At 37.9% G+C, this 25,922-nt stretch overlaps 1 protein-coding gene across 4 annotated transcripts; it reads right to left on the bottom strand.

Annotated features, from left to right (window-relative positions):
* Positions 1–425: 425 nt before the first annotated feature.
* On the bottom strand, positions 426–25,903 carry LOC113008117 (coiled-coil domain-containing protein 148). 4 transcript variants are annotated; one of them, XM_026145291.1, is made up of 15 exons: positions 25,793–25,903; positions 23,763–23,851; positions 23,230–23,351; positions 18,924–19,027; positions 17,630–17,721; positions 17,379–17,530; positions 15,144–15,239; positions 14,442–14,614; positions 13,770–13,908; positions 10,522–10,728; positions 5,428–5,568; positions 3,925–4,043; positions 1,491–1,608; positions 1,172–1,306; positions 426–644 (listed from the first exon to the last, which is right to left on the bottom strand). In XM_026145291.1, the coding sequence occupies exons 2-15, from the start codon at positions 23,815–23,817 to the stop codon at positions 501–503; spliced, it is 1,797 nt and encodes a 598-aa protein (XP_026001076.1). In that variant the 5' UTR covers positions 23,818–23,851; positions 25,793–25,903; the 3' UTR covers positions 426–500. The 4 variants fall into 4 exon arrangements, with proteins under 4 accessions (XP_026001076.1, XP_026001075.1, XP_026001077.1 ...); XM_026145290.1 differs by lacking the exons at positions 23,763–23,851; positions 25,793–25,903 and adding an exon at positions 23,571–23,751; XM_026145292.1 differs by lacking the exons at positions 18,924–19,027; positions 23,763–23,851; positions 25,793–25,903 and adding an exon at positions 23,571–23,750 and having other exon boundaries at positions 17,630–17,684.
* Positions 25,904–25,922: the final 19 nt, after the last annotated feature.

Genomic DNA, 25,922 nt, shown 5'->3' with positions numbered 1-25,922 from the left:
ATAACTATCTGTTGCTACAAAAAGAGATACCAGTGACAGTGGTGAAAAACACCTTCTTACATGCTTTTTTAGAAGAAAATTATTCAGCAGTTTTTTTTAGATTAGAACTTCCAGCAGTATATTTTAGTAAATGCGCTATCAAATATTTGAGGATGTTAGTAGCTTCTGCAACACAAGATTTTTTTATGCAAATACAACCCACCCTAAAATGCAGTCCGTGACTAAAGATTGATTTGTCTTTTTCTTTGCTCAACACATCTGCCAGATACTGTATGTATTTCTCATATATAAAATCTACAAGTTAGTAATTGTAATTGTCATTTGGAGGACGATACTGTAGTTAAAAAAAACTACTTTGTAAGAACTGCAGCTGTTGTAAGCACTCTTAATTAAATACCATGAAAGATTCTTACACATGAAGCAAATTCATTATAAGCCATATGTTGTTTAATATTGGGACAAGAGTGGGACTTCATAAGATGACTTAAACAAAAGTTGGGTCAGAATTTAAGTATGGACCTTGTGTCTCGCCGAGGTGGTTTGGGGGGCTCGATGACAGACAGAACCTCTCTGGCATACTGACTCTGGTGTAGACCGACCTCCCGCAGAGCCTGCTCAACCCGCACTCTTGGATCAGACACAATCTGGAAGATAGATTTTTTTTTTTTTATAAACACAGCTGCTTTATGCAACCTTTGCTGTTTTTAATGGTTCACTACACATTTAATACTTGACATAAGGTTTGATCATTAATTCATCATCATTTGGTGACAGAAGAGAAAAGCATCACAGTCTGACAATCATTAGTCAATACCTATATTACACAATACCCAAATCCTAACCTGTTAAAACAAAACCACACACAGACTCTACAGTTCACTGACTGACTTTGGTGGCCTTGAAATTAAGACTGTTGAGGACAAACACTTTTTGGCCAGCCACCCAGCTTACATAATTTTCCACCAGTGCATGGGTCACTGGTCAGTGTCACCCAAAAGGAACTGAAACTTAAGTGACTTAATGTAACGAAGGAAACGTGAGTGAGGGAGTGAGACGTCATGTAGGCTCAATACATACAGAGCAGAGATAAGAGGACAGGGGCAAATGATCATGCAGCCTTAAAGACTTTGCAAAGAAAGTGGTTAGGAGGGCAGATCCTATCATGTCTCACCTGTGTGTCTGTGTACGTGTTTATACTGTAGAGAGGCTTTTGGAGCTCAAACTCGTTTACATTCAAGTGTCGACACTTCCAAGCCTCTGTGTCTGCCATCATCCTCTCTGGGTCTGCCTCTGCCACCACCCCAACCTTAGAGAAATAAGAAAAATATACACTGGATTTACTAATAATATACAATTGTCTTTTTACTTACTGCCATAAGGTGGCAGTGATGCCTTTACTCAGATAAGGATGAGTCAAGTTTTTTTCCCCTGTGAGTTATTTCCACTGACAGAACTAATCCAAGTGGTTGAAAGACCAGATAATGCTCCACCTGGTTTCTAAGAGCTTCCAGACGATTCTGTCTCTCTTCTTCTTCTCTCTGCCGCTCAAGCTCCCGCGCCTCTCTATCCAGCCGTCGCTGTTGTAGCATATCTGCCCGAAACTGCACCCTAGAGGAAGCAGAAAAGGTGTGGACATCAGACCTAAACAATCCCTTTCTTCCTCTGCCACTGCCACAATCAACATTACATATTGCTCCTGACACAGCAGACCTCCAGGCTGTGGAGGGCTCTACGGTGCTGCCAGAGTGCAGCTCCTCTCCCATCACCTGCTTTTATCTCTGTCTCAGCTCCTCAACGAATCCCTTTCGCATCTGAATTCATTCTCACAGCCAAAGTCAACAACATTATACGGATTCAATGTGAGTGTGTGTCTGCAGAGAAATTAAATGGAAACCACACCACGCAAGAGAATGTTTTTAAAGGCACGTTTTATTTTTCAGCAGCAAGTTAACATTAGTCTGAGACATTATTTTTCCTGTTGAAAGTTTCCAGTGTGCTCACGTCTGACTGACCCCGCATCACTGATGAGGTGCGACATCTCCAGTGACTCAGCAAGGGTCGAGCATGGAGGTGTTAGAAAGTTGCAAATATTCAGAGAAAGTACTTGTAATGCTACATTGTGGCTCAGGGGGTTGGGAAGCGTATCTGTAACCGGAAGGTCTCCGGTTCGATCCCCGGGCTCTCTGTCCTGGTCGTTGTGTCCTTGGGCAAGACACTTTACCCTACTGGTGTTGGCCAGAGGGGCCGATGGCGCGATATGGCAGCCTCGCTTCTGTCAGTCTGCCCCAGGGCAGCTGTGGCTACAACCGTAGCTTATCTCCACCAGTGTGTGAGAGTGAATGAATAGTGGCATTGTAAAGCGCTTTGGGTGCCTTGAAAAGCGCTATATAAATCCAATCCATTATTATTATCAGAGCATTCTTTTCATTTAAGAAACTACAATCAGCCGTGATTTCTGATTAATACTATGTTTTTCATTTAGCAGTACATATTCCTGTGTATTCAGTAAATATTTTATGATTGATATACACTAATACATTATATATACCTGTTCAACAGCTGATTAACACAAACATCTAATCAGCTACTCACATGAGTTACAGCTACATGTCTACATTTAGGTATGCAGACACGGTGAAGATGACCTGCTGAGGTTTAAAGGAATCATCAGAATGGGAAAGGCCACTGATTTAAGTGACTTTGAACATGGCATTGCTCTTGGTGCCAGATGGGATGTCTGAGTATTTGAGAAACTGCTGATGGGCTTGGATTTGTCCACACAAGTATAGAATTTACAGAGAATGGTCTGAAAATGAGAAAATACGCAGTAAGTGCCAGTTCTCTGGGCGAAAATGCCTTGTTAATGCCAGAGGTGAGAGGAGAATGGCAAAGCTGCTTTTGAGCTCATAGTAATGCATCATCAACCCAAATAACCACTCCCTGGCATAAAGGTATGCAGAAGAGCATCTCTGAATGCAAACACACATTGAAAGAGGAAGCGGATGAACTACAGCAACAGAAGAGCACAATGAGTGCCTCTCCTTTTACTAAGAACATGAACCTGAGGCTATAATTTGGACTGGCTCACCAAAATGGAGTTCACTGTACTCAATTGGCCGACATAATCAACAGATATCAATCCAATAGAAGACACTTAGGATGTGGTGGAACAAAGGATTCACATTATAGATGTGCAGCCAACTAGTCTGCAGCAACTGTGTGACGCTAACTTATTGATATGGACCAAAATCTCTAAGAATGCGTCCAGCACTTTGTTAAATCTATGCCATAAAGAATTAACAAAGTTCTGAAGGTAAAAAAAGCGGTTCAACCCAGGTACAGAAAAAAGTGTACCTAATACAAAGTGACCACAGAGTGTATGTATAAATATTATATACATATAATTTCTTCTTTACATAGGATAAGACTATGTAAAGAAGAAAAAATATAGACACTGTATTCTTAAGTTTTGTGTCCATGAAAGTTCCAAAGTGTATTATTTAATTAGTCAATGAAAAGACTGACTAATGATACATGATACAAATGAAGGTGAAATGGTAATAATTTCCTGTTAATACTCTTGAGTGAACTCTGTCACTCACTGCTTACAATGGAAATTATGTAAAAATAATTTAGTAACTGTATTTGTTCAAAGTGCTTCACATAATAATAAAATGCAGCATGCTAGATTCCACTTTTTACTCGAATGTATTTTTCAAATAGACATAGGTCACTTGTAAATTTTGGACAACACTGTGAATTCCTGTGAGTGATCGCCCAAATTGCACGCATAAAGTGGCTGACTAAAAACATGTCATGGCTGTTTTGAGTAATTCAGAAAATCTAAGGGTTCTGAGCTGCCTTTAACAACCTTGATGCACTTGGCAGCGCTGAAAACTCAAGGTCCCATGGTGCAACACTCACCTCTCCTTATCTCGCTTTGCCTGTTCTTCCATGACGCTTCTTAGATTAGCAAGCCTCTCTTGATCCCTCTGCTCCAGCACTTCTCTCCTCTTCTGCTGCTTTAAATAAAACTGTCTGACCTGGGGGGAAAAAATCAACAAAGACTAAAACTGAACAAGAACAGTGGCTACACTTCCACTAAGTTGACTCCCACGGAAACTCTTAGGATCATCATGTCCTATTGATTGAGACAGAGCAGGAATCAGATAAGTGTAAATAGAGAGAATGAGATGATATTTCAACGTCTGCCAGACTATTGTGGTAAATTATATGGAATCCAATGAGGCCTAAATGTTCTCATTAATCAGAATGTCTCAGGTTGCCTATACTCGCCTAGCAGACCCCTGAGGAGAAATTTAATTAAACAGTCAGACATACACACACACACACACATATTCTGGTCTGTCGTACCTGTGGGTTCAATAACTAAAGTGAATAATCAAAATACCCATGTAATTATATCCACAATGTGCTTTCAATTTGATATCCATGCAGAATTATGCGGAATTATTCTTTTATTTTATTCATTCCTAAAGTCCTTAAATATAATGCATTTTTATTTACCCAAAGAAACTCTATGGCATTTCTAGTACTTCTAAAAGAAAGAGACAATTACTTTCAGCGGTTGTTTTGTAGGCATTCAGTGATATTTCATTCCTTGAGAAGTCATTCATACACTCATCTGTTCATACACATGAAAAGGTTTTAGAACGAGCACACATACAAAATGATTTGATGCTTTCAATACTGTACTGAAAGCATCAAAAAGCATGAAAGCATGAAAGCATGAAATCAATACTGTAAACACTCATCTAAACCTAAACTAATCCCCATTGTCTTCTACATAGTTGTCCCTTGTTTTTGATTGGATGTTTGCATGTTAGTGGATGGAACGCACCATAGTGAAGCATAAGAATTCATACTCATTTTATCCCAAAAGAACAATTAAAGTTGGCCTTTCACTTCCACATTTTTATTCTTGGCCTTTGCTGGGGCAGTGTTGCATGAGTCACAGTTCAAAGAAGTTCCTCTTTAACACACATATGGTCTTGTGTCTGATGCTCAGTTCATCCTGTGTACTGTCTTAAAAAAGCTACTTTTAGCTCCTCCTTCCTGAAAGCTGGCCATAGTAGCAAACTTCTCCTGATTGGCTGCCCTTCACAAACAGCAGAGTTGTGTGCCTGAGATGACCATATTAAGGATCTCTGCTCTTATTGTTATGATACAGTTCAACAGTAGAACAAAAATATCTAAAGCTTTGAGCTTTTGGCTTTAAGGAATTACTCGCACAAAACACTAACCAACCAAAAGGTAGCATTTATCATCTAGAAAAATGCTTGCTTTAATAAAATATATAATATAAGCTAAGGTGAAACATGCAAAAGTATAGACATTAATAAGCAAATGTCCCAGGATTTAACAAACCTATAACGACATTTGTTATAAGGGTGGAGAAGTGTTTACTGTTTCTTTCTGCTGCAACCTGATGGCGGCGTCCTTCTCTCGCTCCCTCTTTAACCTCGCCTCTTCTTCCTCTTGTTGTCTGGCTGCTATTGCTGCCTCAAGCTTTGCTACCTCCTCCTGCTGGGCTCGCCACTGCTGCAACTACAAATACACATGCAGACACACATAAGGGATGAAGGAGAAAAGAAAAAGGCAGATTCTTGTCTATTAGCAACTGTTTGGAAAGAATTACTCAGACGGAGACAACCAGCTGCCAAATTGTGGCACGAACTCCAGAGGAGGTGCCAAAATTGCTTTTCACACTTTTCTAGATCCCCCTCAGGCCCCTCTAAACAATGAATCATAAAGAAAACCCTTGCGTTTGAGGCCTACACTAAAACAAAACGTATCCTAGTGAGGAGAATGGCATCCTCATTCTGCAATTTAGATTAATTATATTTACACAGAAGCTCCTCAAGTTAAAAATGTAGAGATTTTTCAAGTTTTAGCTGAGAAAAAAAAGAAAATCAATAGCAATCCTCAGTCACCCAGCTAGATATTTGGAAAGAGACTGTCTTAACTTTTCAAACACACACATAGCCACAAACATTTGCTGGGGAATGAGTGACAGGTTTGTTATGCAGCAGCCTCTCTGTGGCATGCCGGGTATTGAAGTGTTGAATACTGACCAGGCACACATTATCACCAGCAATATCATCAAGTTAATCATACATGATGTCTGCCTGAGAGAAAGCAGCAGCTGTGAGATTGAGAGAAGAATTTAAACACTCCAGCCTCTAATCCACTTCTATTTAGCAGTGCTAAAGATGGAAATACAATATGGTTATTCTTTAGAAAACTCTCGCAAATACAATTAAAATTATTTCCTGCAGATGTTTTGAGTTCTCAGTATTACTGAACCTGGAGAAGTAAGAAAATATTTATTTATTTTTGCTTCTGGACACTTTTTTAAAGTTAACTTTTCTTTTTTTTAAATTAGTACCAGGGTCTCTACTATCCTGGCATGTACTTTCCTCTTCCTCATCTTCATTCTTGCCTCATAGCTATGTGCGCACTTGCTATTTAAACAGTTTCCATTATTGCTTTGTTTAGTACAATCCTGTGGTTGTGAACGGTCACAGTAATAATTTGAATAACTTCTGGTGTTCACATAATCAAACGCTTAAACCCATGCAAAAAAACAAATAAATAAATCATTTAAAAAATGAAATTTTGGCATATTCTGACAAGTTACCCAATATAACTTTAGTGGGCATATTTTCTCAGCAAAACAAGTACACATAATTAAACTATCCATTAAGTTCAATCAGTCAAAATAAGATACCTGCAAAATGTATAGAAAATCATATAGGCAGGTGTGTAGGGAGTACATATATTTTGATACACTCAGGTCACACAACAATGAAATGTTTCTTTAAAAACTCCAAGATTCCCAGTGTCTGAAAGTGTTTTGTAAGACTTCTTGTTTAGGCAGGAATGAAGAGGCATTTTAGGTAGCACAAAGAGAATAAAATGGTCATTATGTACAGTCTACAGTAATTTGTCACTGGAATCTCATTTTCTGTGAATTCAAATGGAAATGGGAAACCATCCTTTTTCATGGTAGCACAAAAAAGACTGCAGAGATGTCAGAATAACAAAAGAATGATAGTCTTTTTATCGGAGCACTGCAGCTGGCTCAAAGCTTTTGTTAATATCACTGTACAGTTAAATGTCTTTTGTCAGCCGGCATTGCAGCAGCCATCATAACTTTCTATTGCAAGTTATTTAATATATATAACAGCTGATGGAAGCAGATTAGGCTTTAAAAAAATCAAAAACCATAAAATCATCAGCGCTGTAAATTACTGCAACAAACAGAAGCGAGAATAGCATTACTCCTTATTATGCGGGAACACTCTGCTGAGTGACGTTAATGATACATGAAATTTACAGAATCTTTTAAGGGACAAGAGCTGAAGTCCATTACAAGATGACAAAAATAAAACTATGCAATTATTGTTGTATTTTTACACCCAAGACAATGAACATTTTCCTGAGTTCCATAACAGGTACATCACTGTGCAAAGGAAAAATTATAGACATATGCATAATTAACTCCTCAGAGAGTTGTCAGCTGAGCCACTGTGGAGCCCACACACTGTCTCAACTCCACAGTTGTTTTCATCTGGCCACCAGAGAGACTCGGCAGCCACTAAATGACTGACTCGATGACAGGCGATCTCCTCACACAGAGCCTAGAGAATATCCTGATTACTGTAGGAAGACCACATAAATAATGTGGCCATAAGTTAATCTATAACAGTGATGTTTGTTTGGTAAAGTACTCTGGAGATAAGGTGGGAGGGCGGAGAGAAAAAAAAAAGAGTGCTGGCTATAAAAGAAAACCTCCGGTTTTGTGAAATCTTTCTTTTTTGTTTGTAGTGCCGCTTGTCCTTTGGCCTGCTCATCCCTTTCCCACCTGAGCATGTTGCAACAATCTGTCATCCCTCCAGGCTTTATTTACTCATGTGGAAAAAAAACACAATCACTCATCAAATATGCCTGGGAGCGAGATATAAGTGGGAGGTAAAATGAAAGCAAGGACACAATAAAAGGCCGGAATTAACAGTAACACAGAGAACAATACGAGCTAATTACAAGAGCCAGAACAAACGGATGGTGATTTGAAAAGAAGAGTCTGTCTTTCAGTGATAAAATGGAACGATTGTGAGCTGGGTCTCATGCATGTAATGTTGACTAGTTATCTTAAATATCTTTTTATTTTAAAACAACCACAGCTTCTACAATTTCATGTCTGGAGCGCTTTCTGAAACTGCTATATGATCAGTAATCTCATCTGAGTGCATACATATGAGTTTAGATTGTCTTCTGTGGCATCCTTGCCCCTTCTAGAACAGAAGAGTTCAAGCAAACTCTAAAATCAATTACCCTTGATTTCTTCCCACTGCACCATTCCCTGAAGAGTGTCTGAGTGGGATGGCAGCACACAACCTCACTCACTATAATGAGGTCAGAATCAGACCGGCACTAACCAAAAACTGTCCTGTGTATGCTCTCATCTGAACCCACTGAGAAGACGAGATGTGGAAACCCAAGGAAGAAAACGTAACAAGTAGGCACTTACTCTACCGCCTTAACCAAAAAGTACCATCACTATAATCTTTCTTTTATAATTCTTTTTCACAGTAAGCTGTTTCCAAAGGGTCTGTTGTCTTTTTTGAAACTGTGCTTTTCATCCTTTTCCATCAGATTACCCCTATATGGAAAAAAACAATTGTATTGTTAAAAAAAAAACACAAAAAAAAAACCAGGATGGACTGCTCTTGAATTATAGATCATGTTGACCGTTAGCCCTCCATAAAATATACATTTTGATTCATTCATTTATTTATATTATACTGCCAGCTCCAATATGCAAGTTTCTGCTACCATATTTTCCTACACAGTACACTAAATACAACAGGGATGACTCACAGTAGAGTCAGGGGAGTTGTTTGGATCAGAGGGAGCAGCTGCAGAAACCAAAGCATTAAAGAGGCAGACGCATCGGAAGGAGAATCCATCTTGCCTCGCTGCAGTGTCACTGCGCAGTGATGATAAAGGCGGTGGAAAGAAAGACTGAATGAAAACAAGACACCATCTGAGCCTCCACGCAAACTCAAATATGTGCACATCCACTACTTAAATTACACTCCATAAGAAAAAAATAATAACCTATTGACAGTCAGTCTTCAATTCCCCAACTTTTGCTTTAAGTTTAGGATAATGCACTTTAAGACATATCAAGTATATGGTCATATATAAAGTTGCACTACTATTTAGAAAGTAAAATAAAAAAATTGGGAGGTTTTGTTTGTTTTTGAGAATGTACTATCTTTCAAGCTTTTGTATAGAAAACATTTCAACTCTTCAGTGTGACACAAATGTGAAAAATAATCTACTGGCAGGTAGCAGAAGGAAAGGAGTGGAGATCGTTATTCACAGCGCTACAAGAATATAGACTTTTTTTTAAGACCGATACAATCTTTGGTGATTTACAAACCTGATATTTTGGCCGATATTTTCTTATATTGTTTTTCCCCCATAATATTTGGTAACTGTAGCGATTTATGAGTCCTAACTAGGATGATATGAAAACGTTGTTTAAAAATAATCTTGAAAGTTGCAGAGTGCCCTAAGAGCCTGGACAAATTATGCAACATCCACATTCATAGAACAGAGAGTTTCTTCCATCTCTTCTTTTACTTTTTTAATTTTCATTTATCAGTTTTAAATGCCAATACCGATATAAAGGCAAATACCAATTATCGGGCAATACACCACCCTCGCCAATATATATTGGCTGGGCTCTAGTTATTAACTATATATTGTGGTTGTTAGGATCAGGATCAGTCTCGTAACAACTTTCGAAACAAGATACCAAAATTGTGGTAATATAGAGTTAAAAACACTGAAAACAGAAAGAATTAATTCATGCCAAGAGGGAAGAATTCACAGATCTGTACAGAAAACAATCCTAGAACTTTGCATCTGCAAACCAACAGCAGAAAAACAACCTCTGTGGTGTTTTTTTGACAAAATGAGATTCGGTGTTGTCGGCTCCCACCAGCCCTACCTCATACATCAGTGTCTTATCCAAACAGCCACAGGACATAAGCAACTTGGTGCTATATCAACACCACATGGATTTGTTCACATGAGTAACTTGTTTGTTGTGCGAATGTGAACTAGCACCCCTCGGAGACAGCAACATCATGTTTGCAAGACCATTCTTATTAGCTTGTTTGCATTCACAGCCCATCCCAAGTGGCAGCTAAAGCAAGAGATGCTGTCAGGCAGCCTGGCGTAATATACAGCCTCATCAGCAGATATACTGTACACAAGCAGGCAATCTGCTCCCTCAAACTTAACACTATCACAGCTGCACATGAGATAGCTTGAAAGGAATATAGGAAAAAAGATGTTATGTTAACTATATAGCATATACTGAATATATATGAGGAAAACGTATATTCTGGCACCATAAGTAGATTTCAGTGTATCTCAAAAATGCAACAACTGAAGACTCAAAGGTATAAAAGAGGCACTAACTTTTTCTCTGAGATGCAAGTAAACGTCCTGCTGGTTCTGGCGGTCTCTGTGTAGCTCCAGCTCCTCCTGGTGGGCATGTTTTGCCTCCTGCAGTGTGACCTGGGCTCGGGCCAGGAGTTCTTCATGGTCTCGCTGCCACTGCTGGGGCACTGCTCTTAGCTGCGCCTGGGTGAAGCGCTGCAAGTCCCACACATATTCATGCTCCAGCTGGAAGAAGAATGAGAATGGACTGTGTACTGTTTGTATGTTTAACTGTACAGATGTATCAGGCACAATTATAAACAGAGTCAGAAAAAAAACCTGGAAGATGACACTGTGATCATAGTGCTTCAAAACTAAAGCACCACAGCCCAAACGGCAACTCTGATATATTATGCATCGTGTTGCACCAAATTAACAATATGCTAATGGCAAACCAAAAACTTCCCTTTGTTACTACATTCTACAATAATGGCAGCAGGACCATAGGGACAAGTCTGTGTCAGATCTAACTCTGCTGGTGTATAAAATGGTCTCTCTCTCTCCTGGCTGTGAAATGTCCTACAGGAAAACAGTTCCTTTCTGTGTGAGGGCTGCCTGTAGCTATTCATCATTGTGTCAGCGCTCACAGAGGCTGCACCACTTGGCTGCTTCATTGGAACCGAGGGAATGATATTCATCTATGGGCTAATAGTGGCTAACTGACGGTGGGAAGGCATTAGACGGCTGAATGGTTTTATTGAAAATGAGTGAGCTGACAGACCTGCCAACGGAACAGAAGCGCCAGAGGCAGTCAAGCAAATCCTGTTTATTAATACACAACTTTAGAACTTGAGGAAAAGCCCCCCACCTGCTTTGTTCTTCCCTTTCTCTTTTTGCCCCTGCCTTTACTGTGGTTTGAAGTAAAGACTAAGCATGAGCCTTTGAGATATGTGCATATATGTTTGCATGCTTGTGCACAGGCTTGGGTGCACTTCAGCCATTGCACTCACAGTTTGTGTGGATGTATCCACAGCACTGTGCCTGCAGTATACACTTAGAGTGTAACACCACCTAGTTCAGCTGCTGCATTTACATTTCCTCTGCAGAGTAAGGTTTCCTGGAGGAGAATGTGAAATAAATAATGGCCATATAAACTCAGAAGTACAAAGAGGTATGAATAATTTTTACTATTAGCATGGAATATTATTATTACTATTATATTAATATTATGAAATCCTGCTGATTCTCTGCTGGTACAAAGATAATAGACATTTAATTGCCCCATCCAGCAGAGGGAGATGTCCACTTATAGCTGGCTGGAGTACAACCACCTGATTGTGAAAGTGACATGCTGGTTTTACTTTAGGTCACCCAAAAATACAAGAAATTACCATATACAGATTAAAGTGACACTTTTCTGAGATAGGGATAGCCACTTGGATATCAACTGAAGGCTATGGATAAACTACTGCAAGATATGATATATTTAAAATATCTCGAGGTTAAAAGAGAAAAGTAATAAACCTTCTACACTTCCCCTATTTTCCTTCGGATATTTTTCTACAGGATCAGAGGAAGAAAAAGAAGAACTGCAAGAAATTGCAAACATTTAGGCTGCTTTTATCACCAAGGCTCTTCAATTGTTACATACCACAAACCATTTGTCTCACACCTTCTATTCAGCTAAAATATGACTGACAAAAGCAACAGAAAATGACGCTATCATCCTAAAATGACTGCACAGAGATCAAATTTAACGGCAGGTGAGCAGAATACCATAGCTCAAACAAGAACAGGCTTCAATGCTCTAAAGTGAAAAACAACATAAGAAACATTAGGGCTAAGATGCTGACTCCATAGAAATATAATTAAATTGTGATTAAAACGCTAACTATAGAATTTCCAAGTCACCAATTTGTCTGGAGTGCTAATGGGATTTCGTGTACAAATACACGCAAAATATCACAAATCACACACATGCCAGTCACAATTCATGTTTTCACTGGAAATGCACACAGGCAGAGCTGAGTTCAGCTAGGGGGACCATTTTACTAGTTTGCTGGATATAATCAAAGACATACTTGTTCGGTTGATTTCATTTAGATATCAGATAGAGAAAAAGCCAAAAACTCTGAATAAAATCAAGATTTCTTTTTTCCACATGCTGATAGCAGAATTGCATTTGTGAGTGTAATCAGAGAGGTTTCAGCAAATCAATCTATAGTTCTCACTGATTATCCTATGCACGCAAGCCAGTCTAATTATGACTAATAGCTGAATTAGTCCAACTCTGGGAATGTTTCTGGGTGAGGGGCATGGAGAAAGACATCTCTCCTCCTTGCAAGACTCCCCTAAGGCTGAACGATCACAGCTCTAAATGCAGCACCCAGCTGGAACTGATATGAGGACAGGTCTCTGGGTGATGGTGAGGACGGAGAGAGGGTCTGGCGGTTGTCATGGTGATGCTAGGCGGTGGCGTGAGCAAATTGTCCACAGTGGGTGACATGGCATATCCTGCAGCGTGCTGAGCAGATCATTGTCCAGGCTTATCTATGTGTCTCACTGCTGGGTTCAGGGTACTAAGCTACATTGATCAGGGAGCTTGGGACTCACACTGTGGGGCTGCTTCTCACAGGGGAGTAAAGTACATTTTTAGATGGGTGTGTGGGAAAGTTAATGCCTTAATTTATGGTAAATGCATGTAAGAGAGCATGTATGTGTGTGTTTTGTGTGTAGTAAAGAAAAAAGAAATAATAATAAAATGATGCTTGGTGGAAAGTGACCAATCATTCAAACCTGGGGACCAATTTACCCAAAGATACATTTTAGGCTTGAGCAAGGCACGTGATGCTCAGTTGTTCTGTGGTCAGCACACCAGACTGTGGTTGCACAGGTTGGCTTCAAGGAGTGACTCTAACTGTATGAGGAGGAACAAGACTTCTTTTCAAAGGTGATCATTGCTTCACCAGATTAATTACATTATACTACAACTATTTATTTATTTTATTTTATTTTTGACTTCTGCTGCTATTAATGTTATGCCACTACTATTCTAGTTAATAAAATGTCATAGAATAGTGTAAAAACCAAAAATATACTCAATTTACTCTCATAACTTGTAGAAAATTAATGCAAAATGTCTTTACATATGAAAATATCAACCATCAAATTTTGTACATTTAGAGATTTTTACCTATTTCCTGATTAGAACAATAGCTGGCTTTTCTGTTTGTCCATTTATAAATAAATTTAACAATTAATTCAGATTTTTCCCCTAAAGTACTTACCAGCTCTTGTCTACTTTTCCCAGGAAAGAATCTCAATAGCATATCCATGCAGAGGGCTCTGTGGTTGGGTATGTCATGAGTATACCTAGACACTGTGAACGTAAAGTGTTCATGATCGTGCTCACACCAGCCACAGAACCTGAAACAATTTCAACACAAACAGTACACGATCAGAAAGGAAAGCACTGCAACAGATAAGCAACACTACAAAATTGTCTTTCTCTACCTTCATTTGACTGCATTGCATTTTCATAAAGTACATGCAGATAAAAAGCAGTACTGTGTAACAATAATATAAAAGCAGCTGTATGTAAATAAAAATCGAGCTCTGAAGTAGCTTGGAGATATTGATATAATCACTCTCCTGGTGAGAAATACGTATTTAAAAGGTTGTTTCTGCAGAGTGAAGTGACTATGCATCTATATGATTTTAATATCCTGTTGAGTTCTTAATCTTTCATCTTGATCTGTCCAGTTACAGCAGAGCTCTGCTCCCGCATGTAATTATCTAAATGAAAGGCTGAAGATCATTAAAAGCCTATTTCAGCCACCTATTTCACGTTAGCGGTAAAAACCAGCGATATATTTCATCCAGCAATGCGTAAAAACATTGAATTATGCAAATAAGGGGAAAAAAGCAAAGCTTAAATCTTCAGACATCTTCAGACATACCTGTCTGTCCTTTGCAGTTGTTCTTGGAGGCTCTGCAGCCTGCTCTGGTATCTCTCTGATAGGGAGTGAAAGGCTTCGATCAGTGAGTCCTTCAGCTCTGGATAAGGGCAGTCTGAATTCAAAACCTCTTCTGGAATGTTCACCAAATTATCTGAAGCACTAGTGAGATATTTCTGTGAAGGACAATATGGCAATCCTTGAGGTTGCCTATAGACTTTTTATGTGCTTGATATATACAGTTTTACATAAAAGTTTGGGATAATCATATATTTTGACTGACATTTGAAATTGATACAAGCAAACACAACCCCTCAAGCAGGGGTTCAAAAATTAATGCTGTGGACGGGTGTTTGGAGAAAACAGGGAGAAGCATTTCCTAAAACAAACATCTTGCTAACTGTTAAGCATACTGGTGAAAATATTCAGCTTTGTGTTCTAAATATCAACATGTTGGATGCATATCTCAGTAGTCAGTTATATAAGCAGAACTGTAAAGAGGTTACTGAAGAATAGAACGATGACCCAATAAACGTCTAACTTAGTTCAAAATAAATAAACAAAATATTCAGATGGAGCAAACTTTGGCATTCCCTGCATAATGAAATGTTAATTTCCTCTCACGACACACTGTAGCACTCACTTATTAAGGTGAAGAATATGCTATTATCGACAATGGAAATTTCTCTGCATAAAATAACAAACCTCCAGGCCAAGGCCTACAATCTCTCTCTCCAGGTCCAGATACTCTTCATCAAAGTTTGCAATAATGTCATCTTGTTGTGCTTTGACAAAGTTTATCTGTTGGTACAAGAATGAAAACATAAAAAATGTATTAAATACAGTGTTAGAAAACAAACATGCCAGTTTGACCTTTTGTTGTCAAGAAAAAACAAAATGGTAAAACAGAACTACAAATCTTGCTCTGGCTACCTTGGAAGTCCTCTGCCACAAACAACTCTCTCTCAAGATATTTATATATATTTTCTTTCGGTCATCTAAATTTATGAACTTCTGATAGACTGCTGCAATAATAGAAAATCACTAATTAGGCCTATTAAAACTGTAAGAGCCTAATTAAAAGGAGTAGTTAGATCTAAGGTAATGTTTAAGAAATATTAAGCTGTGAAGTGTTATTTGGAAGCAAAAAATACAAATATGATGTAGCTGATCCTGATCCTGATTGTATTAATATACTGTTATGACTTGTTATATTGGTAGACAATATCACCCAATGAACACCTACCTAGTGAACAACCAAACAATAAGGCATTTGAAAAGGAGAAGGAAATAGACATCAAATTCAAAGAGCTACCCATGCTCTGAATACTGACAAATGTTTTGTGAAAAGAGAGTTTATACATGTCTCCTATAAAAAACGAACTAAACACCAGGATTCAATAGCTCGTAGAACCACCTTTAGCAGCAACAATCTGAAGTAAATTAAAGTAATCCTTTTCTGTATGACTGCGTCGGTCTCTCGTGTCATTGTGAGGGAATTCTGGCTCACTCTTTTTTACAATGTTGATTCAGTTCCTTGAGGTTTGCAGTCATTTGTCATGCCACAGCATTTCAGTGGGGTTGAGAACTGGACTGCAATTTGACTGCGTGGGCCACTGCAGCGCCTTGACTCTTTTCTTTCTCAGCCATTCTGTTGGACATTTGCTGCTGTGCCTGGGATTATTGTTTTGTTCCATGACCAAATTTCAGCCAAGCTTTAGATGCCTTACATTTGACTCTAGTATACTTTGGTATGCAAAGGATTTTATCTTCAACCCGGTGACTGCAAGGTGCCAGGGTCCCATAGTTGCAAACCATGCGCTGAAATGCTGTGTTTGGTTTTCACTAAATGTGGCTCTGTGCATTATTGCCAAATATCTCCGCTGTGGTCTCATCTGTCTAAAGTACACTCTTCTACAAGTCTTGTGTTTTGTTCAGATGCAACTGTGTAAACCTAAGTTTGCTGCCAAGTTCTTTTTGGAAGAGAAGAAGAGGCTTTCCACTGGCAGCCTTCCAAACAGGACATACTTGTTCAGTCTAATTGTACTGTCATGAACTTTAATATTTAATATGCTAACAGAGACCTGTTAGCATGTTAGCAAGACCTGCTTCAGACTACCAAACTGCCAAAACTTCTGCATTTATAAAGGTGCTCACTTTTATCGATGACACCTGGCTGCTACTTACCCTCTTAATTCCTGTGGAAGCAGTCAGGGTAAACTAAGTTTTTCATAACACTGCATAAGTTTAAAAAAAAACAAAAAAACCAAAACCCAGATAACTGTAAATATTTTTTAAACATTTATCAGCCAACACCATCATTTTTGGTATGCAGGAAATGACTTGAGGACAGGAATGCTCAAATGTGCCATGAATTGAGATGGGCTATTGCATGTTGAAAATGCAAAGCCCTCCCAAAAATGTAAAAATATACAGTACATTATTGATATCAAGGTAGCAGTATTAGTAGAAACATTCAAAAAAGGAAGAGATCTTAGTGTACACTTCATTCCCAGTAAGGTGTTTCTGAGACCCGGCTAACTCCTTAATCTCACGATTCATCTCTAGACCCAGCAAAAGCCTCTCAGAGTCACAGACAGAATTTATGTCTTTAGGGTCCACAGATATCTAACAAACAACAGCTTCATGGACAGCATATACTGCTGGGCACAAGGTAAGATCACTGTGTGAAAGTAAGAGATTGTAAACTTCTGTGGAGGAGCTGGATGGGCTATTTTGGTCTGGTACCTGCAGAGAGTTTCCGCTGATTAGATTTGCTTTTGAAGACTTGAAGTGTATAGACAGGAAAAAATACTGCCACTTTTTTTCTTTTTTCCCCCAATCAAGGACATATGTTGCAAAACACTCTTTTATACATGTATATATATATGGCTGGTCTTTATCAAAATCACTAAGCCCTTATTCCATATCTCACAATACCTGTTGTATCACTTGTTCCCAGTTTGATGGATGTGCAGAGAGCTGCTGATGTTGTACTTCACCCAGTCTGAAGACCAGGTCATCCCTGAGCTGATAAATAGGCTGCACAGAGTTTATCCTGAATGCCTCAATTTCCCTCTCAAGAAACAGTTCTAAAACCCGAAAACACACAGGTATACACATTAGCAGTGCACTGCTTAAACAGCAAGGTGATGGTGACACAAATGCACATAAAAAATGTAGTTGTTTACCATATTCTTGAAGAGAGAAGATGGCACTGTCCGTTATATTGTTTGGCCTGATCTGCTTTATAAAATAATGGATGTCATTTTCAGCTTTCTCTCTGTTGGAGAGAACAAATGCATTCTATTAAATGCAAACATATCCATTAATTTAAATGACAAATAATGAACTCATTTTAAACCTAAGCATAAATGATATAATTATGCAAAATGGCCTGTTTCAGAATAAGAGACTTTATTTATTTATCTATTGATGCAAGCATCACTGTAATGCAGTACCTAATAAACATGGAGTTAATGTCAGCTTCCTAACGTTATGGAGTGCTCTGTAGCTTAATCTATAAAACTATATGACAACTTATTGATCTGAATTTGTACAAGCGGCCATGACCTGAAAGGTAGCTGCTAATTATACATAACGGTGTAAAAAGTATATATTTTACCCTTAAATGAGTAAAATAAAAAAAGCATGTTCTTTGCATTTGGCTTACAACAATTCCACATTTAGAGATGGCCATAAGAAGGTGAAAACTTTTTTTCATCTATCTCACACACACACACAGAGTATTACAGACTTCGCTGGTGGACTTTCTCCAAAAGTTTGACAAAAGTTAGGGGTAGGATGTCTTGTTGCTGTGAGCAGCTTCATACTGAAATGACCCACAGAGAGAGCTACAATAATTATTTGTTTCTTGCTAACATGGTTGAGATGGTTGCAAAAAGGAACAAGTAACCATAGAGATATACTTTCCTGTTTGCTTGTTTGAATCCCAAGGTACTTTAACTAGATATGTGTGGAGAGAGATGCAAGCAGTGGCACCATCCTTATGACTAGGCTCATTACTGAGGATAACGCTTGTGTACATCATTAACCTTGGGTGGCTCAGACATAGTCATTATGCAGCCAAACAAGCTGCACCCCAGAGCTAGTGCTGCCCTTCTCACTTCACAAGACATGACACTGCTGGGGCCCCCAGTCCCACACTTCTGCCTCAACCCACAGAGGAACACTTTTCCTCCATTTAGTATACCCCTCTGTCTCTGCATGGCTATAACCACCCACTTCTCTCTGTTAATTTAATGTCATGGAGTCAGAAAATCAGCTTAAATATCCTCTCTTCATTTTTTCTCGGACACATTTTTTGTTTCATCTTTTTTGTGTGTCCAGTTTATTCATTTATTTATTTTTTCATGCATGTTCCTGGCTAGGCATAATGGGGCTTAAGTGGAATGGTTGCATGGTGTAATAGCAGATTCAGAAAACTGCAGCAGATAATGACAGGGAGTAATAGGGGGCTCTTACTCAGCCTTTTGCAGCCTGAGGCACTCTGTGCTCCACACCTGTCTGTGCTGCCGTAATATGGAGCTCTCCTTGGTTGCCTTGGCTGCACAGCGAGTCTTGTGAACCTATAAGATGGTTCACAAGGCAGTTAAATGCAAAGCAGGAATAAACAGTTTTCCTGGAAGCACAACATGCATTTGGCTGGAGTGCTTGCTTTTAAATGCACTTTAACTAGGAACATTTATTTCCGCCTACAATTAACTTCATCCGGAGAGATCTCTATGCGCAGTGCTTTAACGCATCAAATGTCTAGACCATTTTGAATGAAGCACAAAGCATATTGTGCACATAGTTTATACATACATCATAATGTTGCAAAGAATGTGAAATACGCAGTATTCTTATGGTTGAAAGCATTTAATCCATTTAAAGGCATGCTTCAGTTTTTATTAGCATTATTAAATCTTTGAGTGACTCATAATTCAGCTGGAACAGTGTCACTATTAATGCAAAAAAACAAAATAAACTGGAAAAAATTTGATGAAACACAAATGATACACATTAGGCATGTTAATAGGAGAAACGGGGGAGGTAGCAGTCTTAATCTGTCATCACTTGTGGGTTCCCCCCCATAAACCCTCTTTAAAGCACTCCGTTAGAGCACCTTTAGCATAGCAACGCATTGTCTTATCAGTGTTTTTTTTCACAAAATATAATCTCACAAAACCAAAACATGGTTGCAAGTAATTTCCAGATGAGCAGTGAATAAAATGATTTGGGTATACATTCAAATGCTGTGTCTATGTGTTCAGAGGGGATTGCTGTTTTTGGATATGTTTTGCTAATGCTCATTTTATAGTAAGTCAATCTACAGTGCTCAGTTGGATTTTAGTGCAGCACTGAAATAAAAAAGGCCAAACTGCTGATATTCCATGCCTCTTCCAGGCAGTGTATTATAGGTAATTTTAATTTGCACTGGCTGTCTAATAACTCATTTGGACTGCAAAAACTGTGCCTGGAGCAAAAATTACATCACCTCATTTGTAGTCTCACTCTGCCAAATAAAACTAATCCATTAATATCTACTCTTATTAGCATTATAATAGCCATTAAATTGGTTAGCTTCCCAATCAGTTTTTAGGTAAAGGCACTTAAAACATTTTAGTGAACATTATTGTTTGCTTAAACCTAACCAAAGGAAAATTGAGGTCTTTAATTCTCATATTTAAAGTTTTTCTCACACCACATTATACATTTTCATGCATTTAACAACATTTCCTTCCATTTAATTCTTAACCCATGCCAATCTTATTTTTATGCCTCTGTTAAACAAAATGTATGGCATTTTAAAAATCGCTGACATAACACTTCCTGGCTTCCAGACGGAAAATGTAAAAAAATGTATAAAATATTCAAAGGTCTGCCTGGATTACATGCCACCTTGCAAGACCCATACGAAATACCTGGATAAAAAAAATTGAAAATGGTTATTTGCAAGTCAGAAGACCATAATACCGTCGGAAAATCAACTCTGTACTTGACCTAGAATATTCTGTGTAAATCCATGGCTCACCCTTCATACATTTCTCACGTTTCCATAGATCTTTCCACAATAGGCTCCTTGACTTGTCATAAAAGAAAAAAGATTGTATGTTACTAATAACATAAAAGAGGATTTTCTTCTAACTCTGGTTCATTCTTTCTCTACTTTCTGTGAAACAAACATGTAGTAGTTCTTCATGTGCAATGAAAAGTTGCACTACTTCAAGAAAAAAAATGAGGCCATTTTCAATTTGAAAGCAGCAACACATTTCTAAAAAAGTTGGGCCAGAGCCATGTTTAGCGATCTCCTCTTTGTGTAACAACAGTATGTAAACATCTGAGGAGACCAGCTGCTGGACTTCTGGGAGAGGAATGTTGTTCCATTCTTGTCTGACGTAGGATTCTTGCTGCTCAACAGTTCTATATCTGCTTTGTCATATTTTTCATTTAATGATGTGCCAAATGATTTTAATTGGTGAAAGTTCTGGACTGCAGACAGGCCTGTTCAGCACCCTGACTCTTCTGCTACGAAGTAATGCTCTTGTAATAGATGTTGGATTGATGTGCCCCATATCATCAGGAACTGAGAGCTGATAACAAGCTGGATGATCCCTCTCTTTAGTCCAGAGGATGAAGGATGTTTTTGAAAAGCATTTCATATTTAGATTTGTCTGACCACAGAGCAGTTTAACACTTAATTCAGTCCATTTCAAATAAGCTTTAGGCCAGAGAAGACACTGCCCTGTCTGAATCATGTTACACATGGCTTGTTCTTTGCATCACAGAGTTTTAACGTGTCTTTGTGGATGACATGCTGAACTGCATTCACAGGCAGTGATTTCTATTCCTTTGCCCATGCAGAAACTTCCATGGTAGAATCATGGCTGTTTTTAATGCAGCGATGCACGTCACAGGCATCCAGTATTAATCTTCAACCTAGTCACTTGTGTACAGAGATTTGTTCTCTGAATCTTTCGGTAATACTATGTACTGTAGATGACAAGCTGTTTACATTTTATGGAATTCTTCCACAATTAGTAGACACAAATTTTTTTTCCCAGATTGGTGAACTTCAACCCATCTTTACTTCTGAGAAACTTTGACTCTCTAAGATCTCTTTTTATCCTCTGACCTGTTACTGACCTGTTGCCAAGTAACCTAATATTTTTCATGAAATACTAAAATGTCATATTTTCTATCTTCTGTTATTATTCTGTTTTATGTGATTTATAAATCATTCCATTCTGTTTTTATTTATATTTTACACAGTGTCTTAAATTCTCTATAATAGGGTTTGTATATTCAGCTCGTAGACATCCACATGAACAATGTAAAAATAGTTGTATGAGGACATTTAATTTCCTTTCATACACAATGAGTAAAAAGTCATCTTTTTCAGTTTGAAGGATTTAAACTTAAACCACAGGTATTGTTATAAGCCATGTCTCATTCTTTTTTCAACTTCTCCCTTCAGGTGTTGCCACCCTATCCTCTGCATCACACCAATTATCTGCGTGTCCTTTCTCACTACATCCATTAACCTTCGCTTTTTCCTAATACATGCACTATCACTCTTCTACCCATGGCCAAACCATCTCAACCTTGCCCCTTTTACTTTGTCTCCAAATCAGCTCCATCCTGAGCAGTCCCTCTGATATACCCTTTCCTTATGCATTTTTCATTCTTTATTGCTCCTTTTAATACATTTTGAAATACAAATCATCAATGAAATGTCATACATGAGTAAAGGATCAATAACTTTGCAATCACACAAAGGGGATTCTCCCACAATATTGGAGACATGGAATCTGTCAGTTATGCATTTTCTTATAATATAATGTGTTTCAGCAAAAACATGTAAACATTAATATAGGTGAATCAGTAGGGAAAATGTAGCAATATTATGCCCATTTGTTGGATGTCTACCTGTAATCAAAACAGTACTGAAAAAAATATGTTTCCCACTCCTTTTTTTAGTGTTTACATACACACATATCTGTATATTGGGTAACACAGTGCACAGAGTGTAGTATAGAGCTGCCAAGTGTTTACTGTCTACTAATGCTGCCAGTCCATTTATAGAAAGCAAAAATGATCCCATGCTTGAGGCTACTCATGGTAATTTATTTACCCCTATCACATCACCAATATGAGATGTTCAAAAAGCCTGCTTTTTCAGGAGGGCCAATATGAACATAGCCTCTCTTATCTAAGTTATCCAGAGCACAGGGTTGAAGAAGCCATGGGCTATCACGATGATGCTAGAAGGCTTCTGACACAATTTACTAATTAAAACAACACAGGTCTAACAGCCTAATCTCCAGTGCCCCTAGCATTAACTTTTTGATCAGCTCATAATCATGTGACTATGAACTTCAAACAGTGTGGTGGGAAAAACCACAGGAAGCCAAATGAATATTCACAGAAATGCCATTCTGTATGGCAGTGATATTACTGCTCTCTTTCATGTTGTTGGACAAACTACAAGAATTATGCAATGTCTATTTTATGCTAAATGAAATCCTTTTACAGCGTGTGGCATATATGAAAGAGTGGGAAAAGGTAAACACACACACATGCACGCACACAGATATTGCACTTTTTACTACTACTGAGGACATGCTATTTAGTTAACACTTCCTTTGATGTATAATGAGTGGTTTTATTCCACATACTCCTTTATTTGCTGCTGAATCAACGTGTTATTAAATGCAACAGGACTTTATTTTAGGAAAACACAGCTTTTTTTATTAGCACAAGGATTATAGTGCTAAGAAAAGGTTACCTTTTGTCCAATTAGATCAGTCTCCTGGCGTTTGGCATCAACAATCGCTAGTAGTCTTTTATATTCTGCCGGCTTGTATTTTGAGCTGCCAAGACCATTTTTCATTCGCACTGTCAGTTTTTCTGCATGGATGAAAACAGATGATATGGATGAATTAGGATCACTGGAATTCTTGAAAATCTCATCACTTTTAATGTCTGAAGTAAAAACTTTATGCTGACTTCAGCAAAAAAAAAGGTTAGACAGAGGAGCAGCACCAGTTAAGCTCTAATGGATTGTATGTGTAATAAAGAAATGATTGCACAGGAGGAGGGGGATAGCAGAGACAAACTGTGTCAGACGTTTTTTTTCAGTGCTTCGGCTTGACTCAAGGAAGCAGGTGGATAAACACAAGCTGTGCCTGTGACAAAAACAACAGACTTGAAAGGCACCTGGAGAATTCGACATGAGGGCTTCAGGTCAAACCGGTTCAACAGTTCAGTAGACCACTATGTCAGAAGCCAGAATATTCCAGCCATTTTTCACTCACTTACCAACATCTTCCGTTTTAATGCTCGTTATGAATGTTTGTAGATCCTTTCCACTCATCACTGTGGAGCTTTATCTTCATGCACCAGAGTACCTTCAAAATAAATACATTAATTATTGCGCTGCAAACACATGCACAGCTTTGTTGCCTACAAAAAAAAAAGTTTGGTGTGACATTGTTTAAAATGCTAGTTAACATCAACAAGTTTTAGTGTACTGCAGCCAGTGTGTGTGTGATATACTGCTGGAATGTTTTTTTTTTCTTTTTTGCCTTTGTTTTGGATTAAGCTTGGAAAGATTTTCGCACAGGATTCATCTCCTTTCAAATGCATGGTGTGTGAAGAGATGGGATGAACTATGCAGGAATTAATTTTTTTATGATAGGAGGGAAAACAGATGCGCTGTTCTGAATCCTTTTCTATTTTTTGCCCATGTCTCCATTACATATAGACTTAAATACCAATTTTAAGGACAGCAAAATTATTATTTTTTCCATTTCAACACCAAATGGCAAGCCAAGGTTAGGATTCAAGACATAGGTCATTCTAGAAATGTCAATTTTTCTGTCCCTGGCTTTTACTACACTTAAAAACCACTTTATTTACAATTTATTTCCATGTTAAATTTGAATATTTTTTCCTTCCTCATCCATTAAATTCACAATATCTGTTTTTTTAATTAAATTATATAGAAGAACAGGCACCACCACAGCGTTTGTCCCCACAGTGGAGTATGGTGGGTAAAGGCTGTGTTTTTTTTGTTATATGTTTTGCATATAAGTTTTTGCATCAAATCAATCAGATATGTTAAAAATATGATGACTGTGACAAAATGAAGCAAAATGTGAAATAAATATTGTAAGATATATAAAGACAGTCATGGTCCCTTAAAACTGTGTCACTGGTGTTATGAGAAACGTTTATTATTTTGAAACAAAACATCCCAATAATGACATCACTTGACTTACTATCACAGATTTCCTGAAGCACTATAAAGAAATGGTCATGATGAGACCAGTGTCTCTTTTCATTTATCAGATTTTTTTCTGTTTTATCTTGTAATTTCATAAGAAGCTTTTAGCTGAAGTCACTAATACGACACAGTTAGGAAATTGTTAAAGAAAAACAAAAACAAAACAACAGAATATAAATAGATTAAATGACATAATTTGCTGAGTATAAGATGACTGACATCATGTGTGCGCATAGTAAAGCGCTATATAAATACAGGCCATTTACCATTTACCATGTGGTTTGATGCTTGCAGCATCTATTTTGTAAAAAGCATTTTCCATGAAAACTGTCACTGCTGTTACCTTCCTTATGGGTAACATTAGACCCCTGAGATAATAATTTTACATCCACTGAAATTTGGTACAGGTACAGGTTAAGATATAAAGAATGGCATTGTCACTCATTTTAAGTGTTCTTTATATGCTTTCATTTGATTTTATTGCTAATAAATGGCTTTGCAAATATCATACATTGACGCTTTGAACAAACGCTTTGAAATAATAAAATATTATCTTATGATTTTTGCATTATCATTGCATTATTCTAAATAATAATTAATAGAAGCCCCCCAAATTTGCATAATGAGTAAGATAACACCAGTGACGAAAAGGTGGCACGTGGGGTAAATGTACAAAAGAAATATTTTTTTAAAAATCATTAGGTTGTCTTTTTTTTTTTTTTTTTGCTGTTAAAACTATGGCCATACAACTAACCTAAATATTTTCCAAGCCAAGCTCTGTTAATTTACTTTACCGACTTTTACCAATTGTTATATTACTTAATTAAACTAGAAAACGCTTAACTTTATCATTGTCATAGCTGCTACTGCTATAGTTTAGCGACAGTACTTAGGTAGAACTTATGCTCAACCTCACAAAAAAAACACATAAAAAAAACAAGTGAACCAAAGGTTTCCTACAAGACCAAGCTCAAACTACACCTACAATAAAGTTACACACAACAATTAGCGATTATTTGCGTTGTAAACTAAGTATATATACCCGACGAGCCACCTAGCTTACCTTGTTCTCTCCCTTCTATAGTGTATGGGTTGACAAAACAGGTAACCAAGGTAACTATCATCTTCTCAGTCATTGGTTAATTTAACAACGCGTACCTCTTCGGGAACGCCCCCGTATTCGCTTTGCAACC

The sequence above is a fragment of the Astatotilapia calliptera genome, chromosome 16, assembly GCF_900246225.1.
Source record: "Astatotilapia calliptera chromosome 16, fAstCal1.2, whole genome shotgun sequence".
Classification (NCBI taxonomy): Eukaryota; Metazoa; Chordata; class Actinopteri; order Cichliformes; family Cichlidae; genus Astatotilapia; species Astatotilapia calliptera.
This window is presented reverse-complemented; position numbering and strand designations above follow the sequence as displayed.